The following is an 18,457-nucleotide window of genomic DNA, read 5'->3' as shown; positions in this document are numbered from 1 at the left end:
TCCATAAAACAACAGCTCTTTATTTGCATTTAGAAATCATCCAGCATTATATACACACATACACACATGATCACATATCCTAGTGCTGAAATATATCAATAGTTGTAGCAGTTGCTTGACCAATGAGTCATAAAAAGACAATATGTTATCACCTCCCGTCACAAACAGCTTATCACCTCCTCCTTCCTTGTTCACAGCCAAGACAAAATGCAGATTATAATTGGGCTAGCAGTTAGCATGCTAGCCTTGGTTAGCGCTACGCTACATAGCCTGGTATGGAGCTGTTGTGTGAACTCATTGGCCTTAGTTTTCTGTTTATTCAACCTATGTGATGGATGGATGTTATTGGATGGATGGAGGGAAGAGTTCACTTGAGCTTGAGGAGTTGACGGGAATGGCTATGGACGGCTTCCACGAAGGCACCCACACTCTCAGGGTCCATGTCTGGGTAGAGACCGTGGCCCAAGTTGGCGATGTAGCCTCGCGTGCCGAACCCTTCCAGCATCTTCTTCACGATCTCTGATATACGCTCCTGAGACACAGAAGAGACAGTTAGGCCTGACTCGCGTCACCACAGCGCGATTACATTCAGATGGCCTGTGTGAAAACTCAGAGCCATGTCTCCATTAGAAAACAAAAAAGCCTCACAAGAAGACTTTGATCGCTTGGGAAGTTGGCTTCTCTGTGTGCGTAAATGTCTATACCAATGAGTCAGGGAAAGGAATAGAATCCTACATCTGCCACTGTGAAGAACAGCAACTGCGCTGTCCAAGCGCGTTGAAACACTTCGCAATTGGCCACCGGGGGGCTTAGCTAGGCCTCACCGAGTTCCGGGAATCATGTTTTAAATGCAGAAAAAAAAAAAAGCCCTTCTTGAACTTTCTGAGAACCTCATCAACTGACTCTGACGTGGAGTGAATCAAACTGCAGTCATGAGCAGATGGATTTGATTCAGAGGACCTTCTGCTCCCCCCCCCCCCCACCCCCCAGACACACTAAATAAATCAACTGATCTATGTACACCCCCACCATGTTTGTGACTCATTGAGTTCATTGCTACAAAACCTAGCATTTTCCAGACGACACAGTGCTATACTTTTTTCCCAATAATGACAACAGTAATCCTCACCTTCGGGGCGTAGAGAGCACAGGGGTCCATGTTGCCTTGGAGACTAACTTTGCCATCAGTCCTCAACCTGCGTAGGGACAGGAAATGTTCATTAGCTAATGCTAATGCTCAGCATGGACTCAGTGAAAAACAATGAGGAGGCAATGGAGAGCGTTCATCACTGCCCCGAGGGGGAAATTAACCCATCCCTCATGGCTAGACGGCAGCTCAGGAGCGTGAGAGAGGCTCCATCCATTACGGTTAGGCAAACAGGGGGAGGGGGGAAATCTCACCGTGCCGACTGTGGGTCAATGGTCCAGTCCAAACCCACAACCTCATAATGAGACTGGGAAAGATCCTCCAAGGCATAATGTCCATCCTTGGCAAACACAATCTAAAGCATGTGAAGAGGAGACAAAGAGTGAGTCGATGGGGTGTACAACAGAACAAAGAGTCTACAGGAACAACGCTACAAAAAAGTGTGAGAGGGTGATTTATGCCTGGAATATGTCACAGACATGGAGGTAGTAGTGTCATAAATGAACTAATGGAAACAAATGGTAAAGCAAATTTATGAATGAGAACAAATGTGCCGTGTAGAGATGATTGTTGCGAGGACAACTATCCTTAACTTTTCACACAAACAAGCTACATACTGCCATCTGCTGGTGTAAAATAAAACTACAAGAATGACTAAGCTCTGTTCAGTACTTAGCACTTTGAACACCCTCCTTTGTCCATTATTCTTATTTAAAGCAACAGCATTTGAATTTTTGTCAGGGATAATAGGTTAACAAAATTCATTTTGATACTCAGTTTATAAGTAAAAGCTTTGAACGTGAAAGTTCTTACCATGGGCACTTTCTCAAGGCCAGAATCCTTCAAACGTTCCTTCACCCTCTTAGAGATGTCTCTGAGGTACGGTAGGGAAAACTCCCCAAACTCCACCGGCCCCAAGCAACCAGCATGGGAGTCAAACACCTGCAAGGCCTGAAGCAATACAGAACAAAGGTCCTCTGTGCTTAGGAACAGTGCTTGTATGCATCTAAATCTCTTAATGACACCAGCAGTTCAGAATATATAAAATTGTTCTCAAATATTCATTACAATGAGCACAGTCAAACATAACCATTACATTTTAGATAACTTTCCTTAAAACCTCTAACACCTGGATAACGTAATCATCAACACTGTCACATCACTGAATATCTAATGAATTATGAATTCTGATAGGGTATGACATCTGTCATGACATGTTTATGACACGGGCACGTTACGACACCCTATAACTGAGGGGTCAAGTGAAGTATAACCCAAAGGAGAGCCAGTGTCTCCTTAGCGAACGCATGAGCCTGGCGTTTGTGAACTCCAGGTGTTCCCCTCCTCCCCCTGCTTGCCTGTGCCCCTGCGGCCACCTGGCCCACCAGGTACTCCACGATGACATCTGTGAGCTGCTTCAGCAGCCGATGGCTGGCCTCGGGGTGCCGATAGAGCCAGCGCTTGGCCTTGGAGTGGGTGGGGGAGCCTCCGCCCTCGATCATGTAGGCCATCAGGGTCCACTGCACGGGAACAAACACAGACAACAGCATCATGTGTACTGACGCCCATTTAATTGCTCACTGAATTAGGCCATTAAGGTTTTGGTCCAATCAGGTGCATGATCAGAGTTTTCCCACCTTCAACTATTACAACTAACCCTGTTTAGACACCCTACTGCCTGTACTGTTGCTTAGAAACAGTACTACTCCACAAATAAATTAGATTTCTACATACTACGTTTTCACTGTGTCTGAGAAAGGTATGGGCAATATAGATTTCTTTAATTTATTGAAATGTATTGTTCTGTTCTCATTGTTCTTTTCTTGGTTTCTGGTTGGGCATAGACAACTGTAAAATGGTCCAAACTCTCCAACTTCACTTTCAAGTGACTACAAGCAACATTGCTGATATTTTTTCTGAGGTCTGGTTGGTACTGATGACGGACAACAAATGTGGGTGTTGAGAGATGCCACTCACCGGAGCTCCAGTGAAACCGATGAGGGGCACCTTGCCCTCCAGCCGGTGGCGTGTGAGTGTGATGGCCTTGAAGACGTAGCCCAGCTCAGCATGCACGTCCACCTTGCTCCTCAAAGTCTGGAGGTCCTCTGGCTCCTTCAGAGGCTCTGGGAAAGTAGGCCCTTTGCCTGGAACCATCTGAACATCCATACCCAAGGCCTAGAAGAATGGATATGCGAAACATACACAGACACACAGAGAGATGTTAGGTACTGACACATACTGTAAATCTGCTTGAGTCTATAGTGTCGGTGAGTAATCATTAGACCACACTTGTGAGGCATTGGTTAATGCGTGGCGCAGTATTAAGCCGTTGCTCTATGAAAACAGGGCCATGTGCATGATTACCCTGTTAACAATGACTAATGGGGGATTCAGACGACTCCATCATTCCTTACCTGGGGAATAACGAGGATGTCGGAGAAAATAATGGCGGCATCAAATGGGAAACGTCTGAGAGGCTAAAAGTAGAAAACAGAAATGAGGTTTTTTTTAATGAATACAGTGTAGTGCCTTCAACCATCTGGAGCCCATGACTCCAGTGTTCAGAGAGAGCTCCATCTCCTGAGTCAAAGAGCATCAAACACAATTTGATCAAGTCCCGAGGTGAAGTAGTACATAATACTGTCCTTACCTGCAGGGTGAGCTCACAGCAAGCTTCAGGTGAACGGCATGTCTCAAAGAAGTCTTTACCAGCCCGTGCTTCTCTGAACTCTGTACAAATAAACTATGTGTGAGAAATACAACAGTAGCACAGAGGAAAGAAGAGAGGCATTCTGATCCACTATTTTCTGCCAACACACAATTCCTACAGGCCTAACTGCAATGCAGTAATTCCAAATCCTAAACCTAATCTAGTTTTGCATAGTAAATTCACTCCATCTGAGAATTCTACATTGCTATACCCAAGCATTGCTGCTAGGTAGTCTTTAGGTCTTCATTTGATAAGAGGGACAGAGGGACATGACAGCTTTAGGCTACCTGGTAAATACCGGCCAGCTTGTCTCATACACCAGACAGGGACATGCTCAACCTCTTCACCAGCCGCTGCACGTAGAAATGTGTCATTCTTCAGTTCAGGAAAGTCTTTGGGTCTATGAAACCAAATATAAAACGTTTCAAACAGGTTGTGGTGGAGAAATATCCCAGGACTAGAACACTTCCCTCCTGGTATGACAGCCATTTCTGATACAATTAAGATACCACTCCCTTTTCTTTATCAAGACAGTTGCTCTTGTTAGCAGCAAGTGAACATCATAGATAAGCCTTGGTGCTGTCTCCTAAAACAGACCAACGGTTCCCTCTGCTTCGGTAATGATAATGTAGTGTGCGACCAAGAGTATAAGGCAGTTAGGATAGGTATGTGATTGTACATTAATATATAACGGTACTCACACCAATGTAAAAACGTGAAATTGATTGTCTGATACCATGGTAGTTTAATAGTCGATGCTGTGGTATAATGTTGTATACAGTCTAGCCTATACCTTACTAGGTGCAAGGGTGTCACTAGTTACTTTTAGCTGTAGGTGCAATGAACTATCGTTAAACGTCTAACCACCTAGCCAGTCATAGCATATCATCTGGTGATCTTTGTGAAAAATAATGAACTATAATCTTGATCGTGCGTTCAATAATGGTAGGAAACATTGCAGCGTTATCTAACGTTAACTGACTTGTTTCGCAACAAGATCGTAACATTAGCAGGCTGACTAGCATGCCAAGATCAAACATTACTTGCTTCTCATTAACTTAGCTATCGTAACCTGGCATTGGAAAATGAACAGTGTTTTAAGAGAAGAGTATGTCATTTCTAAATAATGTAACGTTACAGGTCCTCGACAGATGGATGTTGTACAGAATGTTTTGTTTAACATAACTACCAGCTACCTCAATGTACTGTTTCAAAACAATCAAAATAATATCATAATAACTCACATAATATGATTATTCATGACCAATGGAAAACTGTAGTTTGACACGCAGAACTGTCAACTGTCCACAACGAAGGCACTCTCTAACTGCCTTACTGCAACTTGAATGAGCCTATGGAGCGAACGTGTCTTATAACGATATGAACTTCTCCGGGCGCGGCCATCTTTGGCAGGTCACATGACATTAACATTCAATGAAAGGGCGGGGGTTAGAGAAAACTTAAACGTAACTGCACCATGAAAGGTGTTTTTTGAGTTTTTGAGTAAACTAAATTATATGATTGTGATGGAACACACGTTGCATTTCTACGTCGTGAAATGGGAAGCCCATATCCTCCAGCCCCCACCCATGAGCGTGAGTCTCATTTTCATTTGAGGACCATTGGAGTCATTATTCAAAAGAGTTAACACAATTTACTACATTCTCACCCATTAGATTTGATCAAACAAGAGAGCTCAGACTCAGATGGTGTTGGAAAAGGCTTTCCTGCCTGATGGGTGCAAATGAGCAGAACAGTTCTATTTACTCACACACCTTCCTATCCCCAGTAGTTACAAAAAAAACCAGTTGGTACATTGAAGTAGGCCATTTCTAGTCCTCCTTAGGTCGTGTTTAGTTTAGTTTGCTTGGTGGCAAATGAAATCAATGATTCACAAATTCAGAGTTAGTGAATTATATAAAAATCTACAGTTTCTTAGCTTATGATGTCCATCTGCTGTCTGCTGTATTTTCTTATTTCCTGCTAACATAATGAACACATATGCTACAGCACACAGGCCGTAGCCATAATCATCATGCCGAGCGCAAATAGCAACTCAACTGTGGGCATATGATAAAGACATTAAGACAACAATTATTTTCAACATGTGAATTTTAGAAATACATTGCATCAACAAACTGCAAAATGAACAAAGGCAAAACGTTTTTAACAGTTTAAGGCCACTTTAAAAACATGCTGCCAGTGCGCTACTCACAGGAATTGTGAGATATATTTGGTATAGGGCAGCTAGATTTGGGAATGTCATTGGGTATAAGAAAGGCTAAGCCTGTCCAGTGGGAAGCTCACCCATCTCCAGGCTTCTGTACATTTTGCAACAGGAGAACATTCCGAAACTCGAGCTTTCATTGTTTGCTTACAGGCTAGAACATATAATACAGGTGTGTGTGTGTTTAAGAGGGGACTATTGACTAAAATTTAATTTAATAAAAAAATAAAACCAGAAACTGTGGTTAAAGGTGCCATAGAATGCAAAACTGAATTAACATTTGCATAAATAAGGAGTTCTGTGCATGGAACTGACACACCGTGAATCTCAAACACTTGTGTCGTCCTTCACATGCAAATCCCTTATATGCAAAAGAGGATGGTAAAACGGGCCAATTCCAACAATCCTGTGTGGTAACTGTGGTTTCTCATTAATATTTATGCCCCCAATCTGAACATACTCATGCCCCTTTTAGCCCAGGCAATATGGATCTGCACAGCTTCAGCAGTTCTACAGGTGTTGTGAACATATTATTATGATAGTGTATACCCCTGTCCTGTTATAAATTACGGCATTTGTACACCTTTATTACCTTATATGTATATGTATGGGGGCGACAGGGGGGCGACAGGAGGTAGAGAAGTCGGTTGCTAGTTTGATTCTCTGTCGAAGCGTCCTTGAGCAAGACACTGAACCCCTAATTGCTCCTGATGTGCAGTGTGCCATCAGTGTAAATGTAAAATGTGTATACATCCTTGTAAGTCGCTTTGGATAAAAGCGTCTGCGAAATGTAAATGTAATATATATATATGCAGATTTCTCAAAACTTCACTAGATAAGTCGCAAAACCGCAGAAATATCTCACAGGTACTGTTTCACAACTATAGTAATAGTAATACTATAGTTCCGTAAATTTTCACTCAGAATAAGATTTGCAACAAACTTTTTGTCTATTATTGCCAGTAATGTAATCATTCAAGAATAAGTCTGGAATAAGACTTTTGTGTATAGTGTCCTTATGGTGTAATATAGGAATGAATTAACATGATGTTAGATTTTACAGTGCTGTACATTTTAATTAATTTAATTTCCGAAATGTATTAAACATCAGCAAAAATCGAATTGTTAGATAAACAGTTAGACAAACTAGCTCCTGCAGTTTTCTGCTTGTAGCAAAGCATCTCTGATGTATTCACCTAAACAAAATTACACTGAACCCTAGACCCAAGAGCTTAAATCAGGTTAATCAACTTACATAAAATAAAATCATTACAGTTACAGTACAGTACTATAGTACAAGACATACACAGACATGTACCGAGGCATAAAGTTCAAGGCCTAATAGGACAGTGATGATATATATTATGTACATTTCACTCTACACACAGTAAAAAATGACATGTTTACAAAGTGCTATTAATTCAATTACATATTAAACAATACGTTTAAATATGTGTGAGTGAAACTAAATTAATACAAGCTGAATTAACTTCCTTTAAGACCAATACACCAATAGCTGTCATGCAAACATGACTATTTTTAATATATACTTACAGCTACATTATGCAGGTTTTTACTTTTTTTTTAAGGAAAGTTCAATTGACAGCTAGTTTGCAAAACATCCCAACATTAATTTTGAAGATACATGGTTATCTGAAGGAGACATAAACACACCTGGCCTTCCCGTTGGCTGCCCAGGCTATTCTGGTTCAGGTTGAAACATTTTAAAGCATTATGTCACTGATTAAACTGTCAAAATCCCATTAGCACATCAGTTAGCAAGCTAGATAGCGCCAATTGTGCTGTTGTTGGCGTTTGCAGTGCAAGTCTGTTGGCTGTTAGCTTTTTATTTCAATATGTTCTTAGCCATACCTCTGCTATGTCTCCTTAACTTTGCATACTGCAGCATTTGTAGAACTAAAGCTGCCATTCACAGTTTGAAGGTGACAAATATGCTTAAGAAGTCATTGGAAAACTCATTAAAGTCTTACCTCTCATATAAAAATGTAGCTAATGAATATGATGCTGTGTATTCAGATTTTATTTTTTGTTCTAGGCAAAGATGACAATACCATCGATCCACAGTCTTTTGGGAGTGATGTTCCACAGATGCTTTCAAGGTTGGTCTGGAACAAGGCACTATTTCTCACTTGTGTCCTGAGGGCTTTGCAACGACCACACATACAGACTCCAGAAAATCTTCAATTTGAAGAACAAGAGACAATATATTAAAGCTTGATTTTGAAAAAAACAAACAAGCAGCTGTATCGGCACCCACAAAGCTCTCAACACCTCTTGTCACGTTCGGGTCATGTTTGTTCTTTTCAGTCTGGGTGGGTTATTCTTGCCCCTTCTAGAGAGTTCCGCTGCCCTGAAGCTCCACTCCTCCTCACTAAGGCTGCTGCTGGTACTGCCCCTCAGTGGCTGTGTAGAAGTCATCCAGAACACTCTGCATGTAGTCGAAGGTGGGCCGGTCGTCAGGCTTGTCCTTCCAACAGGTCATCATGATCTCATAGAGCTCGGCTGGGCAGTTCTCGGGTTTGGGCATACGGTAACCTCTTTGCATAGATGTCATGACCTCTCCATTACTCATGCCTGTGGATGTGATGTGGCAGAATTACTACACTAATAAGATGACAATATTATGGACATTCCCTGTAATTATGCATATTCCCTTTCCTGTGTCAAAACAAAGTACACGGCAGTAATATAATTCACCAGCAGGTGGCAATATTTCTCTGGAAAGAATTTGCAGCCTTGTGATCTCATAAAAGGTTCTTATAAAATATGCTGTAACACAACCACCTGCCCCTCAAATCTAAATTTCTGATGAAAACAAAAAATGTGGAAACTGCTAAATCTTTTAAAGTTCGTGAACAAACTGTTCTCTGTATACAAATATCAGGGAACAGAAATACAAGATCTTCACAAAATGACTACGTCCCAAAAAGACATGTTCATTATTCCTTCTAAATAATATAATCTTTTATTTAAAATGTGATAAAGCTTGCACTCTTTTAATAGCACAAAATTTAAAGAGTCATCTAGACCATGTCAGGTTCAATGGAAATGTAGGGAAAATCTACATCATACCACATTCACATTGAAAGCCTTTATCGTCATTGTATTTGCATACAAGGAAATTTGGGATGGTTAATAATACCATTCCAATATATTTAATGCAAAAAAAAAGATGTTGAATATTATTCAAATGTTCTTAAAATGGTATTACCTGGGTAGGGGATCTTTCCAAATGTAATGATTTCGTACAGGAGGACGCCAAATGACCACATGTCAGACTTGATTGTGAAGGAGCCATAGTTAATGGCCTCAGGTGCTGTCCACTTAATGGGGAACTTGGCTCCTGACAGAGGGGAGAAAATGATCTGTGTCTACTGCTTCTCATATCTGTATAAACATGTGTCACTTATCATTATCAAATATAGAAAGCAGAAGGGAAGCCATGAAAGAAATCCATGTATGGGTATGGAGATTATACCTTCTCTGGCAGTATACTGGTCATCCTCTATTACCCTGGCCAGACCGAAATCAGCTATTTTACAGAGCAGGCTGTCCGAAACCAACACATTGGCAGCCCTCAGGTCCCGATGGATGTAGTTCTTCTTCTCAATGTAAGCCATGCCTTCAGCAATCTGAGACCACAGGAGCAGAAGCAGAGACACATTGTCACATTCCCCTCATAATGCACTGGTTCCTTTTTAACAGGTGAACTAAAAAGTGAAAATGAAAATGTCGGCTTCTCTCAATGTCACTTTTTGACTAAATGTAAACCCAACATGCGGATAATATTAATTCTAGTTTTTACTACTTCTTCCCCTAAATCTTAAATGTGTGAAATGTTTCGATTATCAAAGGAAAGAAAGGAAAGAAAATACATATACAATAATGCTAAAATACACGAATAACTAAACTCTATTGTGCCTGCATGACTGAGTTTGTTACACAACAGGTTTTAATAGACCAACTGCTGAAGTTCTTGTTTCCTCTTTCCATTCAACCACTGGAAAAAATGACAACTGCTATTTTTTGTCACGTAACAGACATCCAAGATCAGAACGTAGGATAAAAAGTTTAAAAGAAGACATTTTTCTACCTGAGCAGAGAAGTCTATGAGCTTAGGCAACTGTTGTTTGCAGCCAGTATCACTTTTTAAGAAATCCAAAAGGCTCCCTTTAAAAAGAGTAAAAAATAAATGAAAAATTACAAAGCATGAACAAATCCACACAAAAATGGGCTTTCAATAGGTCCGCACATTGCAGTATGAAAGGGTTGTAATTACCATTGGACATATACTCAGTGATGATGTAGATAGGCTGGATTTTGGTGACCACGGCGTAGAGGCGCACCAGTCGTTCGTGCTGCAGAGTCTTCATCAGGTTGGCTTCCTCCATGAAGGCCTCTACAGACATGGTGCCTTGCTTTAGGGTCTTCACCGCCACTTTAGTGCTGTTATTGTAATATGCTGAAAGCACAAGAGAGAGAAAGTTTGACAGTTTATTTCACTCCCCAGTTTAAGTCTGTATGACATGCAAGGCATGCAACTGCTGCATGATCATACCTACAGTAGAATTTAAAAGAAAAGTCTTACTTCAGCACACTTTCATATGACCTCAGCACATTTTCATATCAGGACACACTGACAAAAACCTTGACTGACAACAAAACTACGTACATCTATTCATTTTGTGGCCAGAATTTTGTTCTTGTGGCCAGCACTCCATACTGAAAATGGCAGTCTGGCTGTTGATGAGCTCAGCTCTTAACAAGAAACCCAACACTTCTGTGAAACGTTTCCCAGTCGTTTGCTGCTGTTTGTCAGAGCTGTGACAATGGGAATTTCTTATGAATTGAAGAGAAATGAACTCATATAGAAAGAGCTCACTTCTCCTTTGGCTAACACTTCATCTCAGGTAGAGAAGGCCATGTGAGAAGGGACGATAAGAGACAGGCTGGACCGCCTGCTGTGGCTAGGTCCCAGGGTGAAGTGGGAATTGAGAGCATGGCTCATCCGTGACATTTGTGCTTTCAAAGGCTATCACTTTAGAGAGGTCGTCATTCTTTTGGGGCTTTCACAGTTTTGAAGCACGGAACAATTTTCCAAAGTTCAGAGCAAATGATGAATGCTCTGCTTCGGTATGACCGAGAGGAACCCTATGGGCAAACAACCTCCAGGTTTACCTCTCACAGTATTTCATGAATGCTACTTTTCAGCTACTCAAAGTAGAAATCATTAAAAGATGTGTAGAATCCATGGGCAAACTGAGAAGGGCCCATTTCATTTTATTGTGCCCAGTAGTACTCTACATTAACATCCACTGCTGCAGGTTTAGGGAAAACTCCCTTCTGACAACAAAAATGACATACTGCAGCTATTCAACGCTTACGCCTTAGGCATACATGAGAAGGGACAGGGACAAGGAAACATCGGCCTAAATGCTCAACTCGAATTTCAGCATCAAATCACATGGATGCCTTCATTTCTCTTCTCTTCTCTGCCCTACACAAGACTGTATAGGCTTTTGTGGACAGTGCCAGGTAAACAGACAACAAAAGTAATTCATCAGATTTATTAAAGAAGTTATTACTTAGTGCCAATGTTACTGATTTGGAACCCAGAAGGAGACAGTTCATCTCACTAAAGGTAGAGTGGTATTTTCCAAGCATGGTCAGATATGATTTAACTTTTTCCCTGGCTTCATGATAGGCAAAGCAGTGCGGGTCCATTAAACATGAGAGAGGAAAAACCACTGGTGAGACATAACAAGCAAAGCCAGGAGCTCAATAGAAGGAAATGTTTATTGTCGAGTGGAGTCTCTTGGTTGCTACGCTGCTCGTTGCCGCTCAAGTCAGTCGGGTCAGGGGAAGCTGAAGGAAACGGCTTGAATGTGCGAGGCCTCCCACAACATTTGTATATTTGCAAAAAAAAAGCCTGACAGCTTCCTGCAATTCATCAGTTCTCACCACAGCATGGGGGTAGTATGAAGAGAAGCAAAAATCGCATGCAAATCTGGCCTTAGATGCATCAACATTTCCGCCACTGATCTAGTGGATAAGGCCCATGCTATCAATCCTCACTATAAAGTGCTCATTGATGCTGGCAAATCCCGACTGGAGCAGGAAGTGACAGCATTTGAATACAGCTGTCTGTCTGCTCCATTGTGTGAAAGTTCAAAGCATAGGGTGTGAGCATGCAGTTTGGCCAGTCCACGTGGCCTTTTAAAGTACCTTTACACTTATGGTGCCCACAGAACTTTGAAAGGCACACGAATCAACAAACTAAACACTCAACCGAAAAGTCAATGATTTCCTTCCTTACCCATCCACACCTCCCCAAACTGCCCAGCTCCGAGTTTCTTCACCATCTTGATTGATTCCTTGGAGATTTCCCAAGCATCTTTATCCCATGGTTTCTGAGCTTTGGGTTTATCGCAGGACTTCTCCAGCTTCCGACATAGTCCATCCGATTGCTCTGTAATGGGAGCACATCAACAATCTCAAGCCTACTGATCAATGACATGGAGCGCAACAGTGATCAATCTATCTTCACTAGCTTCATAAACATTGATGAAAACATATGGTACAATAAATAAGTCAGCATTCATTGCTTATTAATCTTACTGTGGTAATGTTTTATCATGCTGCCAATATCTGTGAAGGTGATTTTAGGAGAGATGTAATGGCCTCCGTTATCCAGGCTGCGGATCTTGTAGTGCTTGACTGCATCCATGCCCTGGCTGTCCACGTCTCTGATGGAGAGGGAATAACTTCCTGTCCAGAAGGAAGTGGGATGCAAACAATTAATCATTATGTGACATTAGATACAAATCAAGGTTATTTACTTAAATAAGTAGATAGCCCATTAAGAGATGATATCGATCCATGATAACACCCTACAACCATAAGCACTGTTATTACACAGATGGAGATCTGTGTATTTTGACTCCTCCATCCTCTACACCACGCTCCTCAGACCACATCATTTAACAAAACATGGCCACACAGGGCACTTTACTTGGATTGCTCCACATTCAGTGTAACTACAAAACACAAAGATGGAATAGCACTAGTGATGTAATGTAACCATTGTAAAATCAAAATGGCCGAGGACTGCATGGCTCCAAAGCACCTACCCTTTGAGGTTTCACTCTCGCGGATGAGGTAAGCTCCTGGTCTGTTTGCCGGGGCCAGAAGTTGCCTTTCTGCGTCCTTTCTCGTGAGGTCCTTAAAGAACCATCTTTTGAATTGAAAAAAAACAAAATTTAAAATGCTTTATTGAAACCCAAAGGTGGACAACAGTGATGAAGGGCAAGCTGTAAGTTACACACTTACTCTTCGGTTTCCATGGTGTCCGCTTGTGCAACATAATTGGACGGGATGAAGCCCTCTTTTCTGGTGGCTATAGAGGCAGCCTTCCACCACTCTCCATGTCTACAAAAACAGGCAGTGGCTTGGTGTCATTTCAACCCTTGTGTGGTCTTTACGCATATTCTTTGGGTTGTTTTGACTAATTTGAAGACATTCGAGAGACTTTGAGTGTAGTCGCATGCATTGTGTACTCACTCCTCAAGTACCCGCAGTTTTTCTCCCTTTTTAAAGCCCAGATCGTCTGCATGTATAGCCTCATATGGATACAAGGCTATGACTATTTTATCCCTCTCCTTTTGTTCTGTTTGGGTGAAGACAGATTTGTTATGCATGTGCAATGCAATGCAATGCACTGTTGCTCATGAATGAGGAAATCATGTGACAAATCTAAAATGGACAAACCCACCTTCTATCTGGAAAACCTGACCAGGTAGCAAGCCAGATGCGGCAGGATCATTCTGAAAGGAAATGTGCTATGTTACACGGCTACAGAGGAATCATTAACTGCACTGTTGTGGACAGCACAAAAGCCAGTATTGTAGACAGGGAGATACCGTACTTCATATCATTTTGTTAGACGCAAATTTAACCACAAGACTTACACATCAACATGCAGCCTTGTTGTAATGCGTGTGACATACATGCTTGAGACACAATGACATACATACCAAACCAACATAAACATTATATTGATTCGCTAGTTAAATGTAACGCAGCCTGAGGAACTAATGGGAACATGCTGATTTTGTGTCTTATCCTGTTTACTACTACTTACTATAGTCTGTGGCTTACTGGAGGTGGGATCTCTCACATAAACAGTTTGGTCAGTACGTACTGGCTGGTGTGTCTTATCAATCACGCCACCATTCTGGCCCTCTGTCAGCTTGGATTTTTTACAACCCATGATTCCTGAGGAAGGAGGGAAAACAAATACATTCAGTTGCAAGTACCTAACAAACAGATCTAGGATGTTATCCTAAAGCAGGACATAGGCACATAGGCAGGAGCAAAGGTTTCAAACCCTTGGTCATGACCCTCAGCTAAGTGCAGTAGCCTATATAAGATGTAGCATATGGTTAGCTTGGCTCCACCTAACTATTGCTGCCAGCTCAGTTTTAGTTGGAGTGCATGTAGATGTGGATCTACCAGGCAACTCTATGGCAGTGGTTCCCAAAGGTGGATCTACCAGGCAACTCTATGGCAGTGGTTCCTAAAGGTGGATCTACAAGGCAACTCTATGGCAGTGGTTCCTAAAGGTGGATCTACCAGGCAACTCTATGGCAGTGGTTCCTAAAGGTGGATCTACCAGGCAACTCTATGGTAGTGGTTCCTAAAGGTGGATCTACCAGGCAACTCTCAGGCAGCAGATATAAAATACAAACTTCTTTGAGTATCATCTACTTGTTTAGTAGAAGGTTGTAAAGATAGTAATTCGGCTTAAGTTTTATAGTTTACTGTAAATATTATATGTATAATATTGTATTGTCCTTTTATTGGGCATGTGTTTGGCACTTTGACACTTAATGTGAAGATATCGGCCTGACTCTCATATGGTTCCTAAAGATTTTACTGCAGGCCCCTATTTGACAGTGAAAAAATCTGAGAGCCTCTGCCTCCTGCAGGGGCCACCCCTCACTCTGGGAACCACTGCCCTACGGTATCCAGTAATGGAACACATTTAGAGATATCTGTATGGCATGCATGAACTACCCCTGTGGAATATACTATGGCTAAATGATTATTAAATGTTTGATTATTAATTATGTTATTGCTAGTTTTTCCTCAAGATATTGTAATTGTGATTTTCAACTTATACATAGGTACAGAGAAATCACGCCACCATAGACTGGCTCAGGCTTTTCCGCCTTTATGGTTCACAAGCCGGGTTCACAATCGTTCAAAGTCCTCATTATCACAATGCTGGTCTTGTTCCTTCAGTCTAATGACACACGAGATGAATCAACACTTAGAGCATGGCCCTCTGTTAAACTATACAATATAATGTCTATGCTAAATTATATATATTGAACTTGGATTACATACACACAAGTGTGATAGATCATGTGAAATGAGTGCAGGGTAAATACAACAGTTTAAAAAAAATCTTCTGGCTAGTCAATTACCTGTCTCTTCCCAGCCAACGTAAGCAATGATTAAAAGCTACAAGCTTCTTTAGAATGTAGCTATTTGTATCATTCTAAGGTTGTTGACTTCCGTTCTTTGGTAAAACACAATATTAAACAATATAAAAAAAAAAACAACAGAGGAAGTTTTTGCAATACACAATCATGCTAGTTCTAGGGGGCCCTTGCACATGTTGTAAATTATAAGCAGCAATGCTAACTTTTACAGATATATTGTTTCGAGTTTAATTAAGGTGTTGTTTTACCAATGAAAATATGGCAGAGAAACGAAGTCAGCAGAAAAAAAAAACTTGACTAGCTGGTTTGATGTATTTATGCACCTGAGAGTGCAATATGCCGGTCACTCTTATTACTCTCTTTTGTACCCTGCTCAGGCATGTCTTATTGGGTTTAATCAGGCAATGGAGCATGAGATCCCTCTGTTCTCCATCAGGCCTGTGGATGCTGGCAATGAGGCATGATTTGCAAGCGGAGTTGTACTTATCTTATTTATTTTATTTTATTGTATTTTTGTTTTTATTGATAATTTTTTTATTTGTATGTATATATTTGATTCCTATTACCTTGCTGCTATTACACCTGAATTTCCCTAACGAGATTAATACAAGTTTATTTTATCTCATGATGTCCCTCAGTTCTCTATCAGGCCTGTTAATGCTGGGAAATGTCTTCATCATTAATCATTGATCTAATGCAATGCTGATTACTTGGGACTGCAACAACCCTGAAGGCAGTAAACACTGTAGATGACAGCTACTCTCAAAGTATCCGCTGGTCAACAAAACGCTACAAAAAACACCCCCTTCATGTTGCAGCTTGACTGATATCTTTCCATACTGTTTTTAGGTTAATCTTGCTGCATATTGACCTTGGTATGGTGGAACTGTGTAACTATTATTTCCTCATTCCTCATACTTGAGGAAATGTTTAACAGTTAAACTTTCTGGACAATTAAGGTTTACAACTGCAGCTTCCTGGTAGGATCACAATCCACAATCTCTTCACAATGTGAACGCGCACGCACACACACCTCAACCCAAACAAGCACACACAGAGAGCCCACTCCTGTCTAATCCAACATTAATTCTGTAATGATCTATTTCACCTGACATTCTCTAAGCTTTTCATTCTTACCTACATATCTATGTGTGTCCCTATCCCTGACTATCTTACCTACATATCTATGCATATCCCTATCTGAGGGCATAGCATAATAAAATAATAATAAAACACTAAGCAAAAAAGCACTTAAACAACAAGAGCCCTTCGCCTTGCACAGGGCTTCTGCTTTGAGAGCCTCTAGCTGTTGGATCACACCTTATGTATTCTGTATTTTTAGATGAAATTCAGGGGAATAGAGCTGGGCAAAGGGCAGTTCAGAACATGAAGTGTGTGCAAGATGTGGCTACACTTCCTCCTTTGACCAGCCAGAAGCCTTAACCAACACAGGAAGCTTAGGAGTGGTCTGCATTAGTCTGCGACAACCACACACAGTACACAGCAAGGTAACTAACATTTGCAATCAAAACCACTCAGCACTCAAGGACTTATAACAAATATAAAAGTATGTTTAAGACGTAACAAATATTTAGATAGTTGTTTTGAGATTATGAATGACATTTATGCCTAAGAAAAAGTGAGTAATGAGTGGTTATCCACTAACTACCCAATAATAACTCAAAGTTATTTCAGCTATCTCTTTGTCTTTGGTAGTGTGGTGGAAAACATAAGTCAACATAGAACCCTACACCCAAGAGACTGAAGTATTTGCCTGAATTAGAAATACGACAGGGAAGCAGTTCCGTTAGTCACTTAAGAAATGTGAAACAGTTTAGCCTTTGATTAGTAGATCACGTCAATCCGACTCTTGGGAACAACACAGAAGCAAAACATGCAGGATTAACTGAATGCCCCCCCCATGATGGTCTGCAAACCTGATTGGCAAATATTTCGAATATTGTGTATTATCGCAGAGGCAGGCTAGGTGATAACCCCACATGGCAAGGACCTTAAATGGAAATTGAATATAGGCTACCAATAGTTCACGAAATCCTCGATCCTCTACTCGTTTTAATTTATGAATTTCAACACAATAGGGTGGACTTTGACGATGTTGCAGAAATCTTCAAAAAATAGCTTAACTTTTAGAATACTTTCAGAAGAGACCAGCATTTAAAAGACGGACGGAGTAATTAAGTTACACCTTAACAAAGAGTTTAGGAAGTCACCTACCTGTCAAATATTACCCTACTGCGTAAAACTTCCAGCACAATTGGTTGTTAGGATAATTCCCGTTACAGTGTTGTCGCCTTCATTTGTCTCCTGATGCTTCAGCCAAGCAGCAGAATGAGGAACCAGACCCTTTTGGCTGGACGAACGTTCTCTCGGTTCATCAACCACTTCCTGGTACAATGTTCAATGCGTCTAACATTTTATTTGCATATACAGCGACCGTACAGTTGGAGGTGTGTAGGTCATCGAAGAGAATTGCTGTTATTTGCCTGGAACAATGATGCCATGGTCATTGTGTGGGAAGGGATGTCAGCGTTCAGCAGGATGGTGTACCTCTCCTTAATTCAGAGTGAGCTACTCTTCATATTGCATAGCCTTCATGACCACTACAGTCAAAATATCACACTACTGTGCAGATACTGAAGGATGCTCCTGCTAAGGTCTTAAACAGCAAGGCATGATAAGAAAATCCCTCCATGAAATTTTATCTTAAAGCCATGGAAAGAAATCAGTAAAAAAAAAAAAAAAAGAGATAATGTTAACAAACACATGTATGTAGTTTATGAACGACAGCCACTGCATAGACATACGACCATTACAGGCCACAGAAC

At 41.0% G+C, this 18,457-nt stretch overlaps 2 protein-coding genes across 3 annotated transcripts; both read right to left on the bottom strand.

Moving 5' to 3' along the window:
- Positions 1-5,261, bottom strand: urod (uroporphyrinogen decarboxylase). The gene is made up of 10 exons (XM_012828006.3): positions 5,102-5,261; positions 4,145-4,257; positions 3,798-3,877; positions 3,562-3,624; positions 3,125-3,322; positions 2,506-2,667; positions 1,961-2,098; positions 1,402-1,502; positions 1,130-1,196; positions 1-532 (listed from the first exon to the last, which is right to left on the bottom strand). The coding sequence occupies exons 1-10, from the start codon at positions 5,116-5,118 to the stop codon at positions 368-370; spliced, it is 1,104 nt and encodes a 367-aa protein (XP_012683460.1). The 5' UTR covers positions 5,119-5,261; the 3' UTR covers positions 1-367.
- A 1,873-nt stretch (positions 5,262-7,134) lies between these two features.
- On the bottom strand, positions 7,135-17,996 carry lyn (LYN proto-oncogene, Src family tyrosine kinase). 2 transcript variants are annotated; one of them, XM_031562815.2, is made up of 13 exons: positions 17,847-17,996; positions 14,306-14,379; positions 13,877-13,928; positions 13,666-13,771; positions 13,435-13,533; positions 13,236-13,339; positions 12,724-12,873; positions 12,422-12,574; positions 10,385-10,567; positions 10,199-10,275; positions 9,584-9,737; positions 9,317-9,448; positions 7,135-8,679 (listed from the first exon to the last, which is right to left on the bottom strand). In XM_031562815.2, the coding sequence occupies exons 2-13, from the start codon at positions 14,372-14,374 to the stop codon at positions 8,477-8,479; spliced, it is 1,482 nt and encodes a 493-aa protein (XP_031418675.1). In that variant the 5' UTR covers positions 14,375-14,379; positions 17,847-17,996; the 3' UTR covers positions 7,135-8,476. The 2 variants fall into 2 exon arrangements, with proteins under 2 accessions (XP_031418675.1, XP_012683286.1); XM_012827832.3 differs by having other exon boundaries at positions 14,246-14,379; positions 17,847-17,995.
- Between the last annotated feature and the right edge of the window lie 461 nt (positions 17,997-18,457).

This window comes from Clupea harengus, chromosome 25 (assembly GCF_900700415.2).
Source record: "Clupea harengus chromosome 25, Ch_v2.0.2, whole genome shotgun sequence".
Lineage (NCBI taxonomy): Eukaryota > Metazoa > Chordata > Actinopteri > Clupeiformes > Clupeidae > Clupea > Clupea harengus.
This window is presented reverse-complemented; position numbering and strand designations above follow the sequence as displayed.